General features: G+C 38.2%; 2 protein-coding genes across 5 annotated transcripts; both read right to left on the bottom strand.

Moving 5' to 3' along the window:
* Positions 1 to 427: 427 nt before the first annotated feature.
* LOC127624821 (cytochrome P450 2J4-like) lies at positions 428 to 10,569 on the bottom strand. 4 transcript variants are annotated; one of them, XM_052099760.1, is made up of 12 exons: positions 10,439 to 10,526; positions 9,517 to 9,688; positions 8,474 to 8,630; positions 8,038 to 8,249; positions 7,761 to 7,923; positions 7,481 to 7,630; positions 6,967 to 7,127; positions 5,345 to 5,521; positions 3,451 to 3,589; positions 3,163 to 3,350; positions 2,851 to 2,992; positions 428 to 2,778 (listed from the first exon to the last, which is right to left on the bottom strand). In XM_052099760.1, exons 3-12 carry the CDS (start codon positions 8,583 to 8,585, stop codon positions 2,603 to 2,605), a joined length of 1,620 nt encoding a protein of 539 aa, XP_051955720.1. In that variant the 5' UTR covers positions 8,586 to 8,630; positions 9,517 to 9,688; positions 10,439 to 10,526; the 3' UTR covers positions 428 to 2,602. The 4 variants fall into 4 exon arrangements, with proteins under 4 accessions (XP_051955720.1, XP_051955722.1, XP_051955723.1 ...); XM_052099762.1 differs by lacking the exons at positions 8,474 to 8,630; positions 9,517 to 9,688 and having other exon boundaries at positions 8,038 to 8,245; positions 10,439 to 10,564; XM_052099763.1 differs by lacking the exons at positions 8,474 to 8,630; positions 9,517 to 9,688; positions 10,439 to 10,526 and adding an exon at positions 10,097 to 10,382.
* An 890-nt stretch (positions 10,570 to 11,459) lies between these two features.
* On the bottom strand, positions 11,460 to 21,108 carry LOC127624846 (uncharacterized). The gene is made up of 2 exons (XM_052099799.1): positions 19,940 to 21,108; positions 11,460 to 13,262 (listed from the first exon to the last, which is right to left on the bottom strand). Exons 1-2 carry the CDS (start codon positions 20,334 to 20,336, stop codon positions 13,048 to 13,050), a joined length of 612 nt encoding a protein of 203 aa, XP_051955759.1. The 5' UTR covers positions 20,337 to 21,108; the 3' UTR covers positions 11,460 to 13,047.
* Between the last annotated feature and the right edge of the window lie 4,759 nt (positions 21,109 to 25,867).

Raw genomic sequence — 25,867 nt, 5'->3', positions numbered from 1 at the left:
AGTCGGTCTGTGAAGACGTCCGCCTGCTCCATGAACTCTTTGAAAGTCTGGTATCCAGTGAGCAGTATACAGGGTTTGCTTCCCAGGTAAAGTGAATGGTGACTGCTGCTGTCAGTCCCTAACATTCCACATCTACAATTGTGTTCCACAAAAGAAAGAAAGTATTATGGGTTTGGAATCGTACTCTTTGGGTAAACTATCCCTTTAAGTGTGAACTTTTCAGATACTGTATGCAAAACTAGGACAGTGGAAGATACAGCTAATTGATATTCAGGTCTCACATGTCGAGTCCATATCTGAAAAAGCCATTAGCACCAAGAAATGAAATTACACCCTTGACCTTATATGCAGTCTGCTGCTGGTTATGAATTTTCATTTTCAAGTGTTTGTGCATCACCTGAGAGATATGCAGAGGTAATGGCCTAAATGCCTGGAAAAGTTAACATCATTTTAAGGGTTTATTGTTTTTGCAATAAATTACAAGGCAATATCCTATACTGTAGCACTATGTGGTGAGAAGCAGGATGGTCAGTTCAGTTAGAAGCTCATCTATCTTTAATGTTGAATGGGCTAATTGCGATCTCTCACTCTTGTGATCTTTGACTGAACGGCTACCACAAAATCACGGCAATGTTTCCTGTTTTGAGCTAAATCATATATTTGCCCATCTTGCTGTGGAATGGTTTGAAACTGATGCTGATGTGCTCACCAGTTTTTGTAAAGAAATCAATGTTTGAAACCAGTTTTGAACCCATTGCAATGTAACATCACATGGGTGATGTCAGGACATGTCTTATTCTACAGCTTTTGAAACAACTTTTCTGTTTTTGTTACATGATGATGCATGACCGACACAACAGAGTGAACAGAGTGGAAGAGGACTCCAGTGGCAACCTGTGAAGCTCTGGTGAACTCCATGGCCAAAGAGGGTTAAAGCAGTGCTGCAAAATAATGGTGGCCACACAAAATATTGACAATTTGGGCCCAATTTGGACATTTTCACTTAGGGGTGTACTCACTTTTGTTGCCAGCGGTTTAGACATTAATGGCTGTGTGTTGAGTTATTTTGAGGGGACAGAAAATGTACACTGTTATACAAGCTGTACACTCACTACTTTACATTGTAGCAAAGTGTCATTTCTTCAGTGTTGTCACATGAAAAGATATAATCAAATATTTACACAAATGTGAGGGGTGTACTCACTTTTGTGAGATAATGTATATATGGGGGAAAAAAAAGTGTTAAACAGGGTGGAAAGAACATCCTTATTGACAGCTGGGGGCATTATAAAATGAACCAAATCACTTATTTCACTTTTATCTTTTGGTAAAGAAAAGAACAAAAGAAAATCCCACTGTTTGAGAATTTCTGCATTGCAGCAACAGAAATTGATGAGATTTGGTACATGTCTTCACATTGTCCTGATGCCAATGTGTACAAACTTTTATGAACTTTGGATATTGTATTCACAAGATACACACTGAAGAATAAAACAATGGTTGGTTTAACTTAATTCAATTGACCCTTCACTAAGCCCCGCCCTTAATATCGTTTCTGACCAATCCTGTCTTAGCAACAGTTGCCCCGCCGCCATTTCTCTGTGAGATCTGCAGAGCTTGTTAGAGAGCGAGCAACCGTAACCGGGGGGGTGGCTTAGCGAAGGGTCAATTGTGTACATTAGCTCCACACAATTGAATTTAGGTTAATATGAAACAGAAATGTAGGCTCTGTTCAAATACTTTGTGTAGCTAAAACGTAAATTAATTGAGTTAGTCGATCTTAAATTAATCTGTTTATACAACTCCATTGAACCTTGCAGCATGGTGCTAGCTAGCAACAAACAAACACATTAGCATATTATATCTGTACTGCTTGACAAGTATGGTGCTGCTGATAGTTTACAGATCATCACAATCAATTATGGCTGACTTGGGACTATCACTCAATATTTGCTTTAAGAGAAAATCAATAAACACTGATAATTTGTTAGTCGTTACCCATTCTCTATCCAACCATCTTCTCTATCTTCTCTGGGGTCAGAATTTGGCATCAAATCTTTGAATCCATGGACCCAACCTGCCTTGTGTCTACAGTCCAGGCTGGTGGCGGTTGTTTAATGGTGTGGGGAATGCTTTCTTGGCACACTTTGGGTCCATTAATACCAATCAATCAATCATCGCTTGAATGCCACAGCCTATTTCAGTATTGTTGCTGACCATGTGCATCCCTTCATGGCCAAAATGTTCCCATCTTCCAACGGCTACTTGCACCGTGTCACAAAGCAAAAGTCATCTCAAACTGGTTTCATGAACATGACAATAAGTTCACTGTTCTTCAGTGGTCTTCCCAGTCACTGGATCTGAATGCAATATAACACCTTTGGGAGGTGGTTGAATGGGAGATTCGTAGCATGAATGTGCTGCTGACAAATCTGCAGAAATTGTGATGTTAAATAACTGAGGCTGTTTTGAGTGCAAAGGGAGGCCCTACCCAGAATTACTGTAGAATTGTGTTCCTAATAAAGTACTCAGTGAGTGTATACCATGAATTAATGTTATGTTGTTTTGGATAAACACTGACTTAGCTGATTCTAATTCTACCCTATCGAGGTACAGCACATATCTGAAAGGGTTTAGGCCCGGAGGTGACACTAACAGTTCCTTTCAGACTCAGCGTCTGTCCCTCAAGCGGCAGGAAGGTAAAATGCTGCATGAGACACGTGAAAAAGAGAAAGAGCTCCATTCGAGCGAGCTGCTCACCTGGACACATCCTCTTACCTGTAAATTAGGGACTAGATTAGTATATATAACTCTATATATAACATGCATGCAGTTGCCATTATTACCTACCAATTGAAAATGGTATGAAATGTTCTTTCTTCACAAATTTGCTATTTTCATCCAGAAAATGTGCAGGGTTGAATTCATAAGGCGTTCTGTATTCATTCTTGTCCAGCTGGATTGTCTTCAGCATTGGCATCACTATCACTCCCTGGAAGTTATGTTAACAAAACACTGATCATAGTTGTAGACCCATTCATTATTTAAGGTTATGCTGTCTTGTTTAAGACTTTCTCTACATAACTGTTCACCTTGACATTGTCCCACAAACGCTTAATGGGACATAATGTATGCATGTACTGTATGCAGCGATGAACCGACCTTTGGAATGAGACATCCTGCCACTGTGGTGTCCTTGTTGGCCACTCGTGGAGGCGTAAAGGTAGCGATGTTTGCAAATCTCTGAATCTCATGGATCACAGCGTAGGTGTACGGCAGGTTTGTTCGGTCATCCATCAAGGGTTGACGTGTCTGTCCGATCACCTGATCAATCTCAGACTGGACTTTCTCTGAGTTTAAAACAATATAGACAGAAGAACAAACATAGCCATCATGTTACAGCAGTTTTTACTGAGGACAAGCAACAGGAAGTGAGCATTGACATCATACCCTGTACTTCTGGATACTTGGCCATGTAGAGTACTGCCCATCTGAGTGTATTAGAGGTGGTTTCTGTGCCTGCTGAAAACAGATCCACCACACATTGAATGAGGTTTTCCTCTGTGAACTCTGCTGCATTGTCCTTACACTGAGGACAATAAGAAAGAGAATTCACTTGGATGAAGAGACAAGAATTACAACATGAACACACATTCGCATTTTAGAGCTGTGTTGTGTTTTGCATTAATTATAACTCTAGTAAAATTACGGGAATAAAGTTGTAGCATTATGAGATTAAAGTCGGAATATTTGGAGAATAAATTAAAATTACGGGAATGAAGTTGCAGCATTATGAGATTAAAGTCGGAATATTTGGAGAATAAATTAAAATTACGGGAATGAAGTTGCAGCATTATGAGATTAAAGTCGAATATTTGGAGAATAAAGTAAAATTACGGGAATGAAGTTGCAGCATTATGAGATTAAAGTCGGAATATTTGGAGAATAAATTAAAATTACGGGAATGAAGTTGCAGCATTATGAGATTAAAGTCGAATATTTGGAGAATAAATTAAAATTACGGGAATGAAGTTGCAGCATTATGAGATTAAAGTCGGAATATTTGGAGAATAAATTAAAATTACGGGAATGAAGTTGCAGCATTATGAGATTAAAGTCGGAATATTTGGAGAATAAATTAAAATTACGAGAATGAAGTTGCAGCATTATGAGATTAAAGTCGGAATATTTGGAGAATAAATTAAAATTACGGGAATGAAGTTGCAGCATTATGAGATTAAAGTCGAATATTTGGAGAATAAATTAAAATTACGGGAATGAAGTTGCAGCATTATGAGATTAAAGTCGAATATTTGGAGAATAAATTAAAATTACGAGAATGAAGTTGCAGCATTATGAGATTAAAGTCGAATATTTGGAGAATAAATTAAAATTACGGAATGAAGTTGCAGCATTATGAGATTAAAGTCGGAATATTTGGAGAATAAATTAAAATTACGGGAATGAAGTTGCAGCATTATGAGATTAAAGTCGGAATATTTGGAGAATAAAGTAAAATTACGAGAATGAAGTTGCAGCATTATGAGATTAAAGTCGGAATATTTGGAGAATAAATTAAAATTACGGGAATGAAGTTGCAGCATTATGAGATTAAAGTCGGAATATTTGGAGAATAAAGTAAAATTACGAGAATGAAGTTGCAGCATTATGAGATTAAAGTCGGAATATTTGGAGAATAAAGTAAAATTACGGGAATGAAGTTGCAGCATTATGAGATTAAAGTCGGAATATTTGGAGAATAAATTAAAATTACGGGAATGAAGTTGCAGCATTATGAGATTAAAGTCGGAATATTTGGAGAATAAATTAAAATTACGGGAATGAAGTTGTAGCATTATGAGATTAAAGTCGGAATATTTGGAGAATAAAGTAAAATTACAAGAATAAAGTTGCAGCATTATGAGATTAAAGCCGGAATATTTTGAGAATTAAATCAAAATGACGAGACTTTTTCATCTTTTGGGATCTTTTGGGATCAGGACACTGCAATGTCAAAAGTCATTAAAACTCTCTTTTTTCATTCATATATGCTGATGGTAACATATATGTGTTATTTGTGTATAAAGGGAATATTTGGTTGTGAACTATTTTCATGGCTGTCTAAACCACGAGGTGGTGCTAACAGCTCAACGGATCCTATTGAGAAATCCACACCAAGGATCTTTGTGACTTGCCGTTGTTTTCATTGAGTCTTACATGTGAAAACATGATTATTTATAAAAAAAAGTTGCAAAATCTCTAAAGGCCTGTCACGCCTGTTAATTGAGCCCTCAAAAAAAGCCACTTAAAGAAATATCAACACATGAGAACATCCTAAAACTACCTTCTCAATTTCATCCAGATAACAGTCAATGTAGTCTCTGGGATTGGACGGGTCTCTCTCCTCCTTGTGTTTGTTGATTTCCTCATGCATGAAGGGCTGAAGCTTAGACATGCTGGAAAATGCAGTCTGGTGTTGTCCTGGAAGCAAGGACATCAGTTTGGGAAACTGATTATATAACTGTTGAGAAATTAAGAAAACAAAAACCTTTAGTTTCTTGAAACCTCTTGCAACGTTCTCACTACAATAAACACAACAACAGCCAGAATTAAAAACGGATGCTTTAATTTAGCACCTGTCAATTAGAGAATGCCGATATTGCTTTATTTATAGCCGGTGCCGATATATATTATTTTAAGTGTCCGATAACCGATATGCAATTTGTAATAATTACTTTTATTTCAGCTTTCTGATATATTGAAACTAAAGAACCGATAACTAATTAAGTAGAAAAGTGAGAGTATCGGTAACAATAAATAAATATCGGTCAAACTCTATCTCTATTGTCTAATATTTGTATAGCGCTTTTCACAACACACACAACTTCAAAGCAGCTTTACAGAAAATGATGCTGTAAAACAAATTATAATAATCAAGCTAATTGTGCAATTATAATGACTAACGATATTAGAAATCATGCCATAACAATTATAGTCTTTAGGCCGCCAGTGAGCAAGCCGAATTGCCAGTCCACCAAGTTTGGGTCAATAACTACTGAACGTTCTTATTTTTATGAACATTTATAGTGTTTTAAGCCCCAAGTGAAGGAGTTCAAGTACCTCGGGTCTTGTTCACGAGTGAGGGGACAATGAAGCGGGAGGTTGGCCGGAGAATCGGGGTAGCGGGGGCGGTATTGCATTCGCTCTATCGCACCGTTGTCATGAAAAGAGAGCTGAGCCGGAAGGCAAAGCTCTCGATCTACAGGTCAGTTTTCGTTCCTACCCTCACCTATGGTCATGAAGGCTGGGTCATGACCGAAAGAACTAGGTCACGAGTACAAGCGGCCGAAATGGGCTTCCTCAGAAGGGTGGCGGGCTTCTCCCTTAGAGATAGGGTGAGGAGCTCGGAGTAGAGCCGCTGCTCCTTTGCGTTGAAAGGAGTCAGTTGAGGTGGTTTGGGCATCTGGTAAGGATGCCCCCTGGCCGCCTCCCTAGGGAGGTGTTTCAGGCACATCCAGCTGGGAGGAGGCCTCGGGGAAGACCCAGGATTAGGTGGAGAGATTACATCTCCACACTGGCCTGGGAACGCCTCGGGGTCCCCCAGTCAGAGCTGGTTAATGTGGCTCGGGATAGGGAAGTTTGGGGCCCCCTGCTGGAGCAGCTGCCCCCGTGACCCGACTTCGGATAAGCGGTTGAAGATGGATGGATGGATGGACGGATGGTGTTTTAATTTTTTGTTTAGTAGTTGTGTGTGTGACGTTCAAATATAATTTTTAATTTCAGTGCAAAATCTGAATCAGCTAAATTGGCATAATGGGTAATTGATCAAAAATGTAGTTTTTCTACAATTAAGAAGCAACAATCATTTTAAATTATTTGTTTTAAAGCTACAACTTTAGTTTGAACATGACAGATGCATTCATGTACAATATAGCTTGTTATTGTAAAAGTATGCTGGCTTCGTACCCGACCACAGTTAGAGAGAGGAAGCTGTAAGATGTCATCAATATACTGCTGCATCAGATGGAATTTATGGTCACCATACTCAAACCTGTGGCCAAACACCAAGCCACTGATTATATTAGCCACTGCATTGGTCAAAAGATGGTGAGGATTAAAGGGCAGACCTAGAAAACAACAACAACAACAACAACAACAACAACAACAACAACATAAAAGAGTCATGAGATTTGAGAACATTAAAAGCAACCTGCACAAGATTTCAAACATCTGGTTACAGCGCTTCATCCTTTCTCAAATATGTTAATTAATTTTTTTAAAAAGAGAGAAAAGATCAACTTTCACAATGTTTTGCCCTTTAAAAAGACATTGTACATGCAATTTGTGGCCTGTAGGGGTCAGCACATATAGCATACCTGATGCATTTCAATCAATTAGCAACTTATTTGTAATATACTGACAGCAAATCATGCTTGTAAAGAGAAATGGGTTGTTTGGCACTAAAACGATGCTCACTGACCGCGTTCAGTGTGTACAGTGTCACAGAGAAAGCGACACTCCTGCAGAATGGAGTTTTCTAGAGTTTTCTTCCCCACACCAAAATACTTCAGTGTGGACAGAGCAAAACGCCTCTGTTGACGCCACATGTGTCCATTAGACATGATCAGACCTAAACAGACAGGTTGAAGTAAATGAATTGAAAAGATGGATTCATCCCTATAAGACTTTGTCAGTAATATCTGCAGTTTGAAACCTAACAGGATGGTGTGTTGGTGCGGTATAGCCCAATGTGTCTGTACCTTTCCCTTTACTGAGCTTGTCATTTAAAGGGAAGTTCGGCCGGTCAGTGAAGATGTCCGCCTGCTCCACAAATGCCTCTTTGAAAGTCTTCATTCCAGTGAGCAGTATTAAAGGTTTGTCTCCAAAATAAATGGTGCACACACCACCATACCGCTCAGCGATCTGACAAACAGCACATTCACATGTTATAAATGCACACGGCATCGTTTAACATTGTATCAGCTGGTTGAACAATATCGAAATAAAGTGAGTGTACATCCAAACACAAACACTTACCCTTTGGAAGGAACCCAGTGGATCTTTAAAGCCTAAATTCAAAATGTTTCCAATGAAAGGCAGAGGGAAGGGACCAGGCGGCATGTTCTTTGAACAAACATCACACAGATGTTTCACCAAAAGCAGCACAATCAGAAATATCAAAATTCCTTGTACGTCCATCCACTGGCTGATCAGGTGAGATAACGCTTGCCATACTGAAGTCATTCTTGCTGATACAAAAGAAGCCATTACAAAACTGTTACACGTGTGGAGAACTTCATATTTGTAGCATTACTTCTTAAAATCTGCTGTTGAGTTGAGAAGGTCAAAAGACTATAAAGACCATTTAAAATGCTGTCAGCTCCATTTTGTAAACCTATTTTTGCATATCACACATTAAATGCAAAAGATATTTCGTTTTTATGATGTCACTAGCGACTAAGGATGCACTTACAAAGAGGTAAATTATCTACAAATCTTGAAGAATGTTTGAGGCATCTTTGTTCATGGGGTCCAAAACTTTCAAGCTCGAAAAAGGACATAAAGACAGCATAAAAGTATCCCATACGACTTGAGTGGTTTAATCCATGTCTTCTGAAGTGGGACAATCCCTTTGGACGAGAAACAGAGCAAACTTTAACTCTTATGTACTATGACTCTTGATGGGTTGAGTGTTTGGGATACTGTGGGATGTATAGCAGCCACCAAAAGGTTGATGATAAAAAGTAGAAAGTGAAAATGCAATGTCTTATTGATGTAAAAACTGCTCTGTAGGTCCATACAATGCAAGTCGACAGTGATCAGACCTTTGTAGCTCCAAAAATCACATAAAGGATACAGAGAAGTATGACCATACGACCATCTCAGCTCTGTAGGTCCATACAATGCAAGTGAATGGTGACCAGACCTTTGTAGCTCCAAAAATCACATAAAGGATACAGAGAATAGGACTATAGGATCATCAAGATGTAGAGTGCACCAATACAGAAAATCTAAAAGTTATCCATAAGACTTTTTAGATCCATGTCTTCAGAAGATATATGATAGGTGTGGATGAGAAACAGATCAATATTTATGTCATTTTTTACTCTAAATCTCCACTTTCACTTTTAAATACGAAAGTCACATGCGGTGCCTGTGCACATCTAAAAGTGAAAGTGGAGATTTAGAGTAAAAAGGACTGTTCTGTTTCTTACCCACACCTATTACATTGCACCTGAAGACATGGATCTAAAAAGTCTTATGGATAACTTTTAGATTTTCTTTGTGATTTTTGGAGCTACAAAGGTCTGGTCACCATTCACTTGCATTGTATGGACCTACAGAGCTGAGATAGTCCTCTAAATATCTTTGTTTGTGTTTTGCTGAAGAAAGCATTTCATACACATCTGGGATAGCATGAGGGTGAGTGAATGATAAGAGAAATTTCATTTTTGGGTGAACTGTCCCTTTAAGATTTATAGTGAATAAAGACTCAATTATTGGTTTGTTACTCACCTGAAATCGATCCTATTGCTTCAGAAGACATGGATTAAATTACTCAAATGGTATAGATGATCTTTATGCTGCCTTCACGTTCTTTTTGGAGTTTGAAAGTTTTGGACCCCATTGATTTATATGGAATGGACAAAAGCACTTCATCCATACTTCAAAATATCTTCGCTTTGTTCTGTGGATTACAGAAGGTACTGAAAGTATGTATGAAGTTTTGAATATATTGAATAAAATATTTTGTGCCATATGTCGAGAATAAGTGAGTGTGTAACAAACTAGTCAAGCATAGGCCTAATAATCCTGCATTTTCAATCACTGCATTTAAAACTAGGACATGGGTATGTTAAATGTCAAAGGGAAAATACTAAGTTGAAAAAAAAATATTTGTGCAAGAAATGATATTACACACTTGATCTTGTAAATGCATACTGTTGTCAGTCATTCATTTTTATGACACCACATATAATGTACCTGAATGTACCTCATTACATTATTGTCATCAGGCAAATGTTGCTGTCAGTTGTTGTTTTAGTTTTTTTTAAGTGGTTTTAATTTTAGTAGTTAACCTAAACATGTTCCAAACCTTCTTTCTTCCGTAAAACACAAAAGATGTTGATTGGAATGGGCCTCAGTAACGCTTCACTTTCATCGAATGGAAGAAGCAATAAAAGTGAATGAATGACACTAACGCCGTGACAAAGAAAACAGAACGTCGACTTTTAAAAACGCGCGTCTCGAGACATCTGCGTTCTAAACGGCCCTAAAAGACAGCAGAAAATAGAACGTCAGAAAAAGAACGGCAAGTTTGGACTTCACCCCCTACCCGAGTTCACAGTACAACAGAAGCACCATCAAGTTAATCGTTGTCACAAGATCAATACATCGCATACGTTTTAGGGAAATAAGTTGGGATATGTATACTTACGAGAATGCTACTTTTTCTGATCAAAGAAATAAGAAGGTAAAAATATGTTAACATTAAACTGGACCGCTAAAAAGTGCACGCGTTTCACTCTGCACGGATCTGTGGAATGTTGTTGTTGTAGTACGTCATACCTAACCCATCTTTGGCCCCGCCCACTAAGAAGTCAGCTGCCTATGTAAACAGCATTTATGAGCAAAATAGAGGCTCTTCTAACGTTCCAAACGCGCCTATGACGCCCATAAGTGTTGTCTAGGTAGGTAGCTCACTCGGTTTTGAGACCATCACTCTGCAAAAATGCTTTTAAAATGAATTCTTAAATAAAAAAAAAAGCCATTTATAACTAATTAAGATGTTTTACATATTCTTTCTATACATGTTATATCATTTTCCCACTGATTAAAAAAATAAAATAATGAAGTTTATATATATATATATATATATATATATATATATATATATATATATATATATTTGACATTGGCATATTTATTAAGGTGACTTTTTTGTACAGTTTTTGTATGCAGAACATGAAAGGAAAAACAGGCTGTTTCTGCACGTTTATTTAATTGATTTATTCTGCTATTGTTACATGATGGTGCGTAACTTAACCTGTCCAAACACATGGATTACCAATTAGTTTTTTCTTGCATTATGTATTGTATATGTGAGTTCAGACATAACAATTACACTTTGGCAACATAGGTTTAAAAAAAGAAAAGTAGTAGTATATTAGGAATTACTTGGTCTATTGCCAATATCTATTCATATATATAAATATATATATTTATATTTTTAATCTTTATTGTTAAAAATGAAAGATAGAGAGCAGGGGAAGTTAACAGAGCACAAACTACATCAAGTCTCATCATTCTGAAATACTTTTCACAAGGTGCAAGTCATGAGATCAGTTCCCAGGAAATACACAAAATGTGTCTTGAATGCACTTTAAGTTGCTTACATTTATGCTTATATTAACATAAATATATATATATATATATGAATGCATCTATTTTTTGCCCTTTTTTGTCTGTTTATAACAGCTGAGAAGATTATCCTTCCAATAATCCCTTTTAGACCATTTTGAATTTGCAAAACTATTCTGTAGTGTTTAAAAATGTGATGCTCATTTCAAAAAGCTGTTTTGACAACAACCGAGACAAAACGACTAAACCACAAGACCTGAACTTATAGCCCTTAGTTGTGAAGTAAACAGAGGAACCTTTGTATTTTTACGTCAACACATAACATACACTAAATTATCAAATATAATTTCTAAGTCTATTTAAAGGGACAGTTCACCCAAAATGAAAATTCTCTCATCTCTTTCTCAGCCTCGTGTCATCCCAGATGTGTGTGACTTTTTCTTCTTCACAAAGATTTTTAGAACAACATTTCAGCTCTCCCATAGTATGCAAGTGAATGGTGACCATCATTTTCAAGCTCAAATAAGCACATAAATGCAGCATAGAAGTAATTCATAAGACTCCAGAGGTTAAATATATATCTTCAGAAGTGACACGATAAGTGTGGGTGAGAAACAGATCAATATTAAAGTCCTTTTTACTATAAATTCTCCTCCCTGCCCAGTAGGTGGCGATATGCACAAAAGCAAAAGAATATGAAAGTGGAGATTGTTAGTAAAAATGACTTAAATATTGATGTTTCTTTTAACCACACCTATCATATCGCCTCTGAAGACATGGATTAAACCACTGGAGCCGTGTGGATCACTTTTATGCCTTTATGTGCTTTTGGAGCTTCAATTTTGGTCACCTTTCACTTGCATTGTGTGGACCTACGGAGCTGAAATATTCTACTAAAATCTTCATTTGTGTTCTGCAGAAGAAAGAAAGTCACACATATCTGGGATGGCATGAGGGTGAGTAAATGATGAGAAATTTCATTTTTGGGTAAATTATATCTTTAACTTGTGTTTTTATTAATATTATTTAAATATGTTTTTATCCGTATGTAGTTTTTGTGTAGTGTTTATCTCTGAAATAAAACATGCAGATTTTGGTAACACTGCTTCAGACAAAAACAAAACACTGTTGTTGTTGTTTGTTTGTTTGCAAGTGTGAATGCACTATTTGTGTGTGTGTGTATATATATATATATAATCCTTTTTGTCAAGTCGCTTAGTCAATTGCAGAAATCCTGAAAGGAGTTGTGAATAATTGCAAACACTGTGCAAAAATGAAATCCTTGAAATTCTTCCAAATAAAAACATTGCAGGGAAAGTAAGCAATAAACAACAACAGCAGAACACTATTCTAGATTCACAGTGCATGTCTCCACAAAACAAGAAAACGATTAATAAAGAAATGTTTTGTCTTTCAATGGTTCACATCCATTTTAAAAATATAGTCTCACACAGCACCCTGATAGAGTTTTCCGAGTGTCATTTACTTCATTTGTAAATGATGCAATTCTTTTTTAGTCTCCCAGATGCTTCACCTTTACTCATCCCTGGTTAAGTCTTCCACCTAAGGTCATGTGACTTCATTGTGACGGCTCTCAGCGTTACAGATGCCGATCAAACTGAATGAAACACACTTTTCTCCTCATTATAAAGGGTTGAATCAAAATAGTGGCTGTTGTTCTTAAGTTTAGGTTCCACTGTAACCTTCACGAGGTATCTGCAAGGTTTCATCGATGGTCACCACCAGTTCTTCTGGCTTAATAGTGCTTGTGGAGTCGGAGTGATTGTAAGTGATGCATTGTGTCCCCACTGGATGAGACAGTTCGTTCATTTCATTCATGCTGATGCAGTTTACCTCACTCTTGCTCCTCCGATTGTCTGAACGTGGCCCAAACACCCACTCTGTTGAAAGACAAAGGTTGATTGTTACTATGCGGACATGCTAAATCCAAAGCACCTTGTTTTATGCCAATATGCCCTCAAAGGTGAGGAAAAGTCGGCTGGCTCTCAAATCAGGTTACAGCAAACTTGTAAAGAGGCTGCAAGATAATTAAAGTTATTTATCGGGGACGTTTCAACACTAGCACCTTTGCCGTCATTGCAGCATAAATGTACGATTATTATTAAAATATCATTGCCTATATTGGGGGACTCTTGAATATTGTCTTGGACAAGGGGGGGACCTTTGAGCTACAAAGGTTGAGAACCATGGCATTATCGTTATGAATCTGTCTGAACAGTGACTATGGCCTCAGATTAATATCACCAGATCATGAATTTGAAAAAGCCTTTAGAATTCATGATCTTGGAAAAAGTGTAATTTGATGTTGCTGTTCATTTTAAATATTTGAAAATATTTTGTGTGAATTTATCTCATTATTCACATTTGAATTATTCAAGTGGTGGATTTCATGTCTCAATATTCAGGTTGTTAAATACGGGTTGAGAGATTCAGGTTGCAAAATTCGAGGATGGCTTTCGTGAATGCAAGGTAGGAGCAAACAAGTGTCAATGTAATCCATCTATCTCTTGGACAATTTCAATTTGGCCCCACCCACTAAGAAGTCAGCTGCCTATGTAAACAGCATTTATGAGCAAAATAGAGGCTCTTCTAACGTTCCAAACGCACCTATGATGCCCAAAAGTGTTGTCTAGGTAGGTAGCTCACTCGGTTTTGAGACCGACCGTGTAAACTAACTTGTAAATGTTCAGAGACATCACTCTACAAAAATGCTTTTAAAATGAATTTTTAAATAAAAAAGCAATTTATAACCATTGTATGGACCTACAGTTATAAGGACTGATTTATGAGGCAAAACCTTTTAAAGTTTGCATTACATAACTACAAAATAATGTGGTTTCTTCAGCAGCGGAACTTTTCATCTCGCGTTTAATTTATGACACTATCGGTGAGGTTTAGGTTCAAGGTTTAGGGTAGGGAGGTCAGTTTTGTTGATTTAAAACTCGATAGAGCCTCTTCTGTTTGGGTGGTAATGCAACTTGCTTTTAGTGCAGAACTTCCACGATATGTGAAATGAACCACTTAATATCAATTTGCAAAAATGTCACATCATCCTATGACAACATAAGACATTTTGGCTTACATTTACATTTACGCATTTGGCAGACGCTTTTATCCAAAGCCCTTATTACAGGGACAATCCCCCCTGGAGCAACCTGGAGTTAAGTTGCTCAAGGACACAATGGTGGTGGCTGTGGGGATCGAACCAGCAACCTTCTGATTACCAGTTATGTACTTTAGCCCACTACGCCGCCACCACCACTCTTACGGAGTCACACAAAGCAATAATTATTTACACATTCTGCACATTATTATTTAAAGACATAAATCAAGTGACTTAATTAACAGGTTTAGTTTAAATAAGTTGAAAAGGTTTAATGTTAAGCTGATAAGAAAGTATTTATTTAACTCATTCTTTAAGAAAGCTGGATGAATCGCACAAAACCTTAAAAGGTAAATTTTCAGTTTTATTTTTAAAAAATATTCTAAATAAAAGAATAAGAATTTGTCCTTATATTATATGTAATTATTGCATATTTTTACGACCCTTAGAATGTTTTGCATTATGACCTTATTTTAATTACAAGCAAATTTCCCCCCATTCTCATTCCTATAATGCAAAAACATAAAGTTATATATATATACATTTCATTTTTCCATCAAACTGAACACTTCTGTTTAGACCCATGACTGAAAGAGAAACCACAACCCTCAGTCTTACTGTGCTAACACATCTGCCTTTGACTCAGAAAGATTCAAGCATCTTGGAATTAAGATGAGAAGATACGGCAGCAGCGTTAGGGCTCCCCCAAGCAAGACTGAAGGTTTGGAGTAAACAAAAGTGGCTGATAAGCCGTTTGATGGCACGAAAACGTCCCGCATATTTGTGTGTGCCAATTAGATGTGCAAAACTGCTTCATTGATTGGAGAGGAGAGGAAGAGAGAGCATGACAAAATTAGCAGGATTTCAAGAGGGGATTTTTATGATCGCAGAGGAAGATTATAACATGCTTTAAAAACCTGTACTCTGTATGTATATATATATATATATATATATATATATATATATATTCTGTCATATATATAGTCATTTTACTTGGAAACCTGTACTATGATCTTAAATGGTTATAGCAATTTAATGAATACAAATATATATATATATATATATATATATATATATATATATATATATATATATATATATATATGAATTTTATATTTCCTGAAGAAAAGGTGCAAAATTTGTCCCCACGATAGGGTTTTGTGGGTGGATACAGGGCGTTGCAAGATTTTCCTGCATGTTTTATAACCTGCCAGACAGATAATCAAAAGTGCCATCACTTATAAAAGTAATAGTTTTGAAAAACTAGAAAGATTGATGAGGATGTTAGAGATGCTATAGTGATGTTTGACAAAGATGTAACGGACAATAAATAATGTGTTTTACTATTAAAGTCAAAATGATCTTTTACTAGTATAAAGAGAGAGAGAGAGAGAGAGATTGCTTTCTGTTCGACTGTGGAGAAAGAAATGGTACCAAGGAAATCTCACTAGGAAGATGATCTTCACATTTACACCTCCCATGACTTCCCCAAATGCACAGAACCCCATCTACAGAACGAGCAGGGAGCAAGAGTGCTTGGTGTAACCAGGGCTTTTGGAGAAATCTCTTAGGTATTGTTGAGTGCTGTGTGTGTGTGTGTTTGTGTGTGTGTATCCTGCCTGCTACATCGCTTCAGGTAAACGTCAAGGTCTTTGAAAAACAGAAGTGAGGGGCTGTGGAAAAATGTTATGTAATTCTGTTTTCTTGACCCTTTCCCGGATGCTCAGCCCTGATATTTGCAAAAGACAAACAGCAGAGATGACATGCTTTTAATTTGGTACTGTACTTTGGTTTGTCTGACATTTCCGATGTTGCGCTTTAAATAAAGAATACACACTCTAAAAAGTGACAAAGTAACTTTGTGATCTGACCCTTTAAGATGACTTCGGCTGAGGTAACTTAATGCAGTCGGGCTGATTCTGTCATTTTAAAAGAAATATTAAGAGTTCAACACAAGTACAATTGACAGCATTTTTGGCATAATGTTGATTACCACAAAATTGAATTTGAATCGTCCCTTCTTTTATTTAAAATAATTAAAATCAACGTTACAGTGAAGCTCTAACAATGGAAGGGAATGGGGCCAATCCATAAACCTTTTCAAAATTATAAGTTTGAACAGAATAAATCTAAGTACTTTTAAAAGCTCAATCATTAGAATTTGGTATTGTAAATGGGCTGTACATTATGCAATGCATCCCCTGCTCTCTTTGTCGCCTGTGCTGCTCCGGACAGTGATGAATGAGTTGAATGTTCTCTATCAGCCTCTCTGGTACTATTTGCTCTCGTCATGCTCACCCATGTCTCACCTGCTTGAAATATGCTAAGCTTCTCTCCTATTGTTTTGTAATATATATATATATATCTGTTTAATGTTTTGTTTAATGTCTGTACAACATCCTTGAACTGTGGAAAGGTGCTATACGAAATAAACGTATTATTATTATTAATCATATTGATTGACTGACACACAAATCATGACAAGTATTAGAGGTGGTGGCGTAGTGGTCTAAGCACATAACTGTTAATCAGAAGGATGCTGGTTCGATCCCCACAGCCACCACCATTGTGTCCTTGAGCAAGGCACTTAACTCCAGGTTGCTCCAGGGGGATTGTCCCTGTAATAAGTGCACTGTAAGTCGCTTTGGATAAAAGCGTCTGCCAAATGCATAAATGTAAATGTAAGTATTAAAAGTGATTGATAGCGCTTTAATATCACCTGCTGGTGGAGTCCCTGAACTGCAAATGCAGGAATTGAGTTTAGACTTTGCGCCAAGATTAGAAGTGGTTTTGAAATGTATTAAGGCAATGAAAGTACTCAATAAAGTAGCTAATTGTGGTTTGCATCACTACATTAACATACATTACACCCACAGTTTGCACGCATACACCCACAGATAGTACAATCACTTCCGCCCATGCCCACTTGTCATTTGTGCCGGCACAAAAACTGGATAAGTAGTTGCACTGTGCCCAGTGTGGTCACGAAAATTGAGCCCAAAATCGTAAAATAAATTTTTGTCAGAAAATTGTTTTTTCCACATGGAAACATCTAAATTAACTGGTTTTATTCAAGTACAAAATATTATTCAAACATACTACATTAAAGGGGTAGTTCACCCAAAAATGAAAATTCTCTCATCTTTTCACTCACCCTCATGCCGTCCCACGTGTGTGTGACTTTCATAATTCTGCTGAATACAAACGAAGATTTTTAGAAGAATATCTCAGCTCTGTAGGTCCATACAATGTAAGTGAATGTTGACCAAAACATTGAAACTCCAAAAAGCACATCAATGCATCATAAAAGTAATCCATTGGTTTAAACCATGTCTTCTAAATCGATCCAATCGAATCCAATTTTAGGTGAGAACAGACCAAATTATAACTCCTTTTTCATCCAATAAATATTGATATCAGCAGTCTCCTTGGCGATTTCAAGCTCAACTGCACTTCCTAAAGCGATCTAGTTCTCTGCACATGCGACAAGCACTAGGAAATGCAATAGAGCTCATGATCGTGCCTAGAGACTGCAATGGCATGATGTAGAGCGATGTCTGTTCTCACCCCATATTGATTAGATTGCTTCAGAAGACATGGAATTAACCATAGTATGGATTACGTTTATGCTGCCTTTATGTGCTTTTTGGCACTTCAATGTACAATCCATTCACTTGCATTGTATGGACCTACAGAGCTGAGATATTCTTCAAACATCTTCATTTGTTTTCTGCAGAAGAAAGAAAGTCATACACATCTGCGATGGCCTAAGGGTGAGTTAATGATGAGAGAATTTCCATTTTGTGGTGAACTGTTCCTTTAAATTACAACAACAAAAGTAATTCTTGCACACTGTAAACCCCAGTGCTCAAAGTCATTAATTGTATTATTGAGTTAGCGGGAAAAAATCATTCAAATGAGTTCAAATAAATTAATCTCGATGAATATTTAGAACTTTCTCTTTCTTTTGAGTTTGGAACGGACACATTTTAAGTAACCTGAACTGTTTTATTGTTTTGAGTTTAATGAACTCAAATTGGCCAAGGGATTTCTTGTTCCCAGCATGCTTTGCATGGGACTCGATAGGGACAGTAAATGTTAAAATTAAGTGTTACTTTGTGTTTTTGCAACATGAATGCAAAGGCGGAAACTTGTTAGTGGTTAGTGTTTAATGTTTTGCTATGTTGCCATTTAGAAGAGTTTCAGTTATGTTGGAGTTTTGGGGGTTCCCATTACAGTGAAAAGTGGAGCTTGAGCTTAGGTTGAGGGCCGATAGCAAATACAGATCTTACTGCTTTATCCATTATTAAGCAAGTCACTAGCCAGACTTAACTTGGGTGAATAAAGTGATGGAAATAACTGATTTGTGTTAAATGTCATCGAAATGAGTTAGCATACTCAATTGTTCAAGTTAAGAACAATTAGCATGCATAAGTAGTACAAAATCAAAACCTGACAGTTCCACTTACTTAAATTTGAAACTGATTAGCTTAAAAAAACGTATTCGGGTTTACAGTGCATGTCAGATCAGGTAGAAACAGCTCCTTAAATAGTAGCAAACGCACATTTTCACTTGTTATAGTGTAGTGACCTCTAAATAGGCTACACAGTGTTTTCAAATAAAACTAATAAAGGAAAGAATGATGTATGTATGGATGCATGCATGTATGGATGGATGGATGGATGGATGTATGGATGGATGCATGGATGGATGCATGTATGGATGGATGCATGTATGGATGGATGTATGTATGTTTGGATGGATGCATGGATGGATGTATGGATGGATGCATGCATGTATGTATGGATGGATGGATGGATGCATGTATGGATGGATGCATGTATGGATGGATGTATGTATGTTTGGATGGATGCATGGATGGATGGATGGATGTTTGGATGTATGGATGGAGGAATGAATGGATGGATGCATGGATGGATGTATGGATGGATGCATGCATACATGGATGGATGCATGTATGGATGGATGGATGTATGTTTGGATGTATGGATGGATGCATGGATGGATGTATGCATGTATGGATGGATGTATGGATGGATGGATGGATGGATGGATGTGTGTATGGATGGATGGATGCGTGGATGGATGGATGTGTGGATGGGTGGATGGATGGATGTGTGGATGGATGGATGATGGATGGATGGATGGATGGATGGGCTAGGTGTTTTACAGAGTTGAAACATTGCTTCATGTCAGTACTGATGCAGACAGTGTTGTACTCCATCATGGACCTAACAAAAGTAATGGCACTTTAACAACACACACACATACTTTTCCCCCCACATTACAATGACCACAGTCTTCATTGTGGTATTACAATATTGGCTAGTAAGACATTTAGAATAGGTAAACAGGTGAGATCTAAACCCCTAATAACATGAATGAATGAATGCATGAATGGAGACAAGAGGTATACATTCTCAAGCACTTACCCACACATTCGTGAACGAGATCCTTCACCAGGTGGCCCACGATGGCGTACGCCACGGCAACCACCACCAGCGCGGCCATGACCAGGTAAAGCACCGCCTTGGGCAGCGGTATGGAGTCCCTCGGCGGCGTTCTGTTGTCCGTGTACTGCAGGTCATTCTCCGAGTACGAGTACTGGAAGACATGCTCCATCCCGGACGTGTGATTAGAGTTGAGCGGCGGGTGACTGGCGCTCATCCCGCTCAGGTCGGGCTCCAGAGCCGTCACCATAGTGCTCGTCACCACATCCACCTGATCCATACTCTGCTGAACAAATCCCGCGGATTTATTGACAAGAGGTAAGATGTGAGAAAGAAAATAGCTCCAGTCCTTGATAGCCGTGGTGTTGCATAAAAACATAATGCCTTTGGACGCTAGTGACCTCCGGCATCACCAACTCTTGAAGGCGAATGCTGAAGTCCCGTTCAGTTTATCCCAATTTGGATGTCAGTTTCCTCAGACAATAATATAGCATGGTCCGTCTGCTGTGGAAGGAATATGTCCTTGATTACTGTTCTAAGAAATTGCAACCATACGTTAATATGATCTGTAATCATATCATGCATGCATGTATGATTTGAACGGAATACTTTAAATAAGTACGGTTCTTTCTATTGCAAACATTCCCAAATTCAATAACATCCTCCTGGAAAGTATTTCCGCATAAGGACGATTTTGCGACGATCATTTGCGTCCATACAAACTCCTATAACCGTAATAAATATCCATCAGCAATTGTTGTCAAATGTGGCAGCAAACAGGCTGAAGAACCGATCGCGCGAGACTCGACAAACAACTGTATATTTATATAATGTTGCTCTATATTACAATTTTATGTCAACAACAAAACAAACTTGCGTTTATAATAGTAGGCTCTCCACACAAAGCATGTCCACTTAAAACAAGATATTTTCAATGGTTATTTGGTGTCAACGAAAAGTCCTAAAGGGTCATAAATATCCTTCAGCACAGTGTTACACGTAAAACACGCCGTTTAAATCAATACGTCAATTCAAAACGTTCTAAAATTCAAGGAGGCACAAAAAGACGTTAGAAGTAGTAAATATCCCTCGGCTGACAACTGTCGAAGCCTTCACGTCACACACGTCACAAACCGATCAAACGTTGAAGCGCGAACGCATCAGCATTTAAATTTCCACAAGAGCTCCAATTTTCTGCACGCGGGAAGAATTCAAACGAGCGATGTGTGGCAGTTCAAGGCTGTGTGAGGACGCTGCGCCAAACCAGTGGTAAATATGGGGTTATTTTTGTTTCATGTTAACATACAAATGGAAAGAGATGTACAAATAATAGTTAGGATTTTCACAATTAAACAAATTCACAAATAAAAAGAATGAGATTTACAAATGTTAGGAGTTTCTCAAAAATGAAGTGAATTCACAAATGAATAAAATGAGATTTACATAATATATATATATATATATATATATATATATATATTTTTTTTTTACAAATATATATTTTTTAACTCACAAACGCAACTCTGTCCAGCATTCATTTGTGAATCGTGCACATTTATTTATGGATTGCCTCCTGTGAATTTGCGGATAGCTACACGCATTTGTATCTACATCAAGACGTGTGCACAGATCATAGACTGTAAAAAAAGATGGACGACACCCCTTCGCTCTTTTCCATTGGTGAGAACTGAAGCCGCCAGTGTCCCGATATGGTGCTGACATCTTGGGACTTGAGTCTGCGCAGTTGCGATTTCGGGACCAGACCTGCGCAGTAGTGAGCAGGAAGTAAAGCCGTGAAATCAAGGCCCCGCCCTCACTCTCGCTGAATCAATCGCAAGGACACGCCCCTGCACTTTTGACTTTTGACTTATGATGGTGTGAAATAATTAATTATAGAAATTTAGATATTAAATTTAAAGCTCCAATCTCCTCAGTCCTCCGAAGATCCCGAAAAAAAGTCAGTTGGTGCTTTAGTGACTACTTCGCTCAGCGAACCTGTCAATCACAGCTGTCAATCATGATGTCACAGCACCGTTTTTATAGCATCAAATAACTAAAAACAAACTTATTTTGAAAACAAACACTTGAAATTACATCAACATGATAGAAATTACAGTAAATGACAGAAACTATCTTTGGAAAAAAGATATGTGAAGTGTAATTTAATTGTTTAATTGGTCTCACGTCCCGTTGAATAACATGGGGAGGCGGGGATTATGACCTATACTAGGACCAGTCACCGGGGGGCAATCGAGACGTTTTGGCTTCACTTTTGAGGGCTTGTGCGGCACACTTGGCACAGATCCACAAATAGGTGGACTCTACCCATCGTCTGCTCAAGCCAATCAGATAACGGCCACAGACTATAGATAAATTGGGGGGGTCAATATGTCCCTTCCTGCATATAGCGGCACCGCTTTGTGTTACGTTCTGCAACTTGGTTAAAATCAGGGCTGGACTGGCAATCTGGCATACCGGGCATTTTTCCGGTGGGCAGATGCATTTTGGGGCCGAACAGGGGCGGACTGGCCAGCAGGACCACGTTTTGCAACCAGCCCACCAGCAGAACAGAGCGGGCTGATGGGCTGGTTGCAAAACGTGCCGAATGGGCTGTGATAAGCAAAAATGAGCCGCCGCATTATGCAGAATGTAGTTCGCTGGTTCGCTGTCCTTTTCTGCATGTCGCGGCACCGCTTTGTGCTACGTTCTGCATAACGCGGGGGCTCATTTTTGCTTATCACGGCCCATTCGGCACATTGGAGTAGGTCAGCAAACCTAGGTGATCCCCTGGCACTTCAGACACTTGTATCCAACTTAACTCTGCTACAGAGTACTTTAGCGTATATGTATGACTTACTTTCTTCTGCTGAATGCAAAGATTTTTCGAAAAATATACAGAGCAAGTGAATGGTGACTGGAACTGTGAAGCTCCAAAAAGCATATAAAGGCAGCATAAAAGTAATCCATAAGACTCCATTGGTTAAATCCATGTCTTCAGAAGTGATATGATAGGTGTGGATGAGAAACAGATCAATATTTAAATCCTAGTTTTTAATATAAATCTCCACTTTCACTTTCTTCTTTTGTTTTGGCGTTTCACTTTCTATGTGACAGTGTGAGCACTTCAGCGGGTCAGCAATCCTCTGCTACTCACGCCAATCCGTTTTAAAAATTCAGTCAACGGTTAGATAATTCTTTGTATCCAGGCAAACAATGTTAAGCACTAGTTAGTACCTTTTTATAGTCCTCTTTGTTCTTTTCTCACTCCAATGGCGCTACTGATATCACACGTATACTGGGCAACAGTGTACTGATATCACACGTATACTGGGCAACAGTGTACTGATATCACACGTGCAATCATTTTGTGAAACTCCTTAAATATATTAGTGGATCTCATTCAATTTATTTGTGAACCAACTAATTGTAAATCTCTTTCCATTTGTATGTTAATATGCAACAAATCTATCTCCATATGCATTTCTCACTCATGATCAGTGCTGAAGGACAGGAGATCTGTATAGATTTCGTACAGCAATTATTCTGGGTGACATGTTTTGTGTACAGTTTTGATAAAAAAGACAATTTCTGGTTTTGTATAAATAACCATATTGACAGAATGTAAGGGAGCTGACAGTTGTCACCAGGGGCGGACTGGCCGTCGGGAGCACCGGGTGTTTTTCTGGTAGGCCGCTGTGTAATTTGGGCCAGCCCGCTGCAAAAGTACTGACCCTGGACTCCTACATGCCAGCGGAGACCCCATTACAGAATGTACATTCAAAATATTATGTAAGTCAAACCTGATACATTGGCTTAATTTTGTTAATTAAAATAAATGTTATTTTGAAAGTTCATCCAGATCACAGCATATTTCCACTTAAATGCCGTAACTCTGTACCTTGTGTGCAGCTCATTATTTGACATACAAATCACAGTAATGGTGATAAACAAAGACAACATGTTAAGTATAAGATGAGCTCTATATAATATATAAAAATACATATTTGTCCCTTGCTTGCTTTTGCTCGCGTGTCAATGATTATCCCTCTTTGTGTTAGTGATGCCGAGATCTACACCAATCAGCCACAACATTAAAACCACCTGCCTAATATTGTGTAGGTCCCCCTTGTGCAGCCAAAACAGTGCCAATTTAATTTAAGTGAGATAACGAGTTTACTCATTCAGTTGAGTTAAGTCAACTTATTAGGGTTTTCAGTGTGAGATATTTTGCCCCAGTCTCTCCTACACAATCACCATTGCTTGCAGGGTAATAACGGTGGTCCGTGACCTCAAAACCACCAAAATAACCCACTATGCCGCTATCTCCCCAAATGCCATCAATAACTAGCCGTGCAAACCGCAAAAGTCACGTGTTCCCTTTTCTGATCACGTCTCGAGATATCCTTCAGCCCACGCTGATAAGAGACAAGGAGATGGAGCGGAAACATCCTCTGTGTGCTGACCCGCGCTTTACGACTCCTACAGCTGGAGAGAGAGAGAGAGAGAGAGAGAGAGAGAGAGAGAGAGAGAGAGAGAGAGAGAGAGAGAGAGAGAGAGAGAGAGAGAGAGAGAGAGAGAGAGAGAGAGAGAGAGAGAGAGAGATATTTATCTTAGTACTGTCTGACCAACTTCCTTTACAATACAATAGAAAAATCTGTTCTTATTGAATGTAATCTACCTAAATAGGTCCTCATTTATGTACACCCTGCAGCAAAAAAACATCTTAAACCAGCCTAAGAAGGTTCTCTGGTCTTAGTTGGCCACAGAGCTGATTAGGCGGGTCTAGTTGATGGTTTTAGAGGGTTTTGGACACTTGTCAGTTGGATTGACCATTTTAGCAAAGCAAGTCACCCCAATTAACTCCATAAACATCAGACATTGTTTTTATTTAGCCTTTCAGTGCCATCCATACCAGGCTGATTTACCTTCACAAGGCAAATATGACCTCATCACTAACTGCTTACCACTTTTGCTTCCCTAGAGATACTGAATTTCTCAGTAAGGACTTAAAAAAGAAAAGGAAAGAGATGTATAGTATGTTTTAGAAACAACCCAGTCCATGTTCAAGAAAGAGCCTGATTTGTATGAGTGATGCATGAATGGAGGATTCTTACTGTCCCATTTTCTGCATCCTTGAATTTTTAATTTTCTTTGAAATCCAGAGTTCCATCACCTGAAATGTGTGACTGATTCATTTGCATCCCCTGATTCAAACCCACAAGGTCATTGCACATTTAAAGGGACTCCAATTAGTGAATTTTTCAACCCAGTCTTAAGAGTTGTTATAATATGAGATGGTGAAATCGAAAGAGTTGGCTCATACAAAAACCTATGACTTTTACTCGCCGAGAGAAAAATATCCAACAAACCAACAAACACACTTTTTCCTAAGTTTAACCCATAACTCAAGCCCAAACCAGTGGGGCAGTGGATGAGGCTCTGGGTTACTGACCAGAAGGTTGGGGGTTCAAGATCCAGCACTGCCAAGATGCCACTGTTGGGCCCTTGAGCAAGGCCCTTGACCCTATCTGCTCCAGGGGTGATGTATCATGGCTGACCCTGCACTCTGACCCCTTCTTCATCTTCTAAAAAAACTGTATGGAATGAGTAACCAAGTTCTCTTTGTTGATTGACTGGTCTCTATGGGAGTAAAAGTCGTATCTTTTTGTACGAGCCTTGTCAAACGGTATCTTATGATTTTGCCATCTCGTACAAATGAATAGGAGTAGTCATAACTATTCTAAATATGTTGGAATTTGTATTTAGGCCAAGAATTGGGACCGATACAGTAAAATTGTTCATCTTCAATATGTAAAGACACTGAACATTTGTTGTTGGTATTCTTTCTAAATTGTGCTTATGGGTGCTGTGCAGTAGTATAGCTACTGCCGCTTGGGTGTTTCGTGACAT

Source organism: Xyrauchen texanus, chromosome 31, assembly GCF_025860055.1.
Source record: "Xyrauchen texanus isolate HMW12.3.18 chromosome 31, RBS_HiC_50CHRs, whole genome shotgun sequence".
In the NCBI taxonomy this organism is placed as follows: Eukaryota; Metazoa; Chordata; class Actinopteri; order Cypriniformes; family Catostomidae; genus Xyrauchen; species Xyrauchen texanus.
The sequence above is the reverse complement of the archived record's forward strand: the minus strand, read 5'-3'. Positions and strand labels throughout refer to the sequence as shown.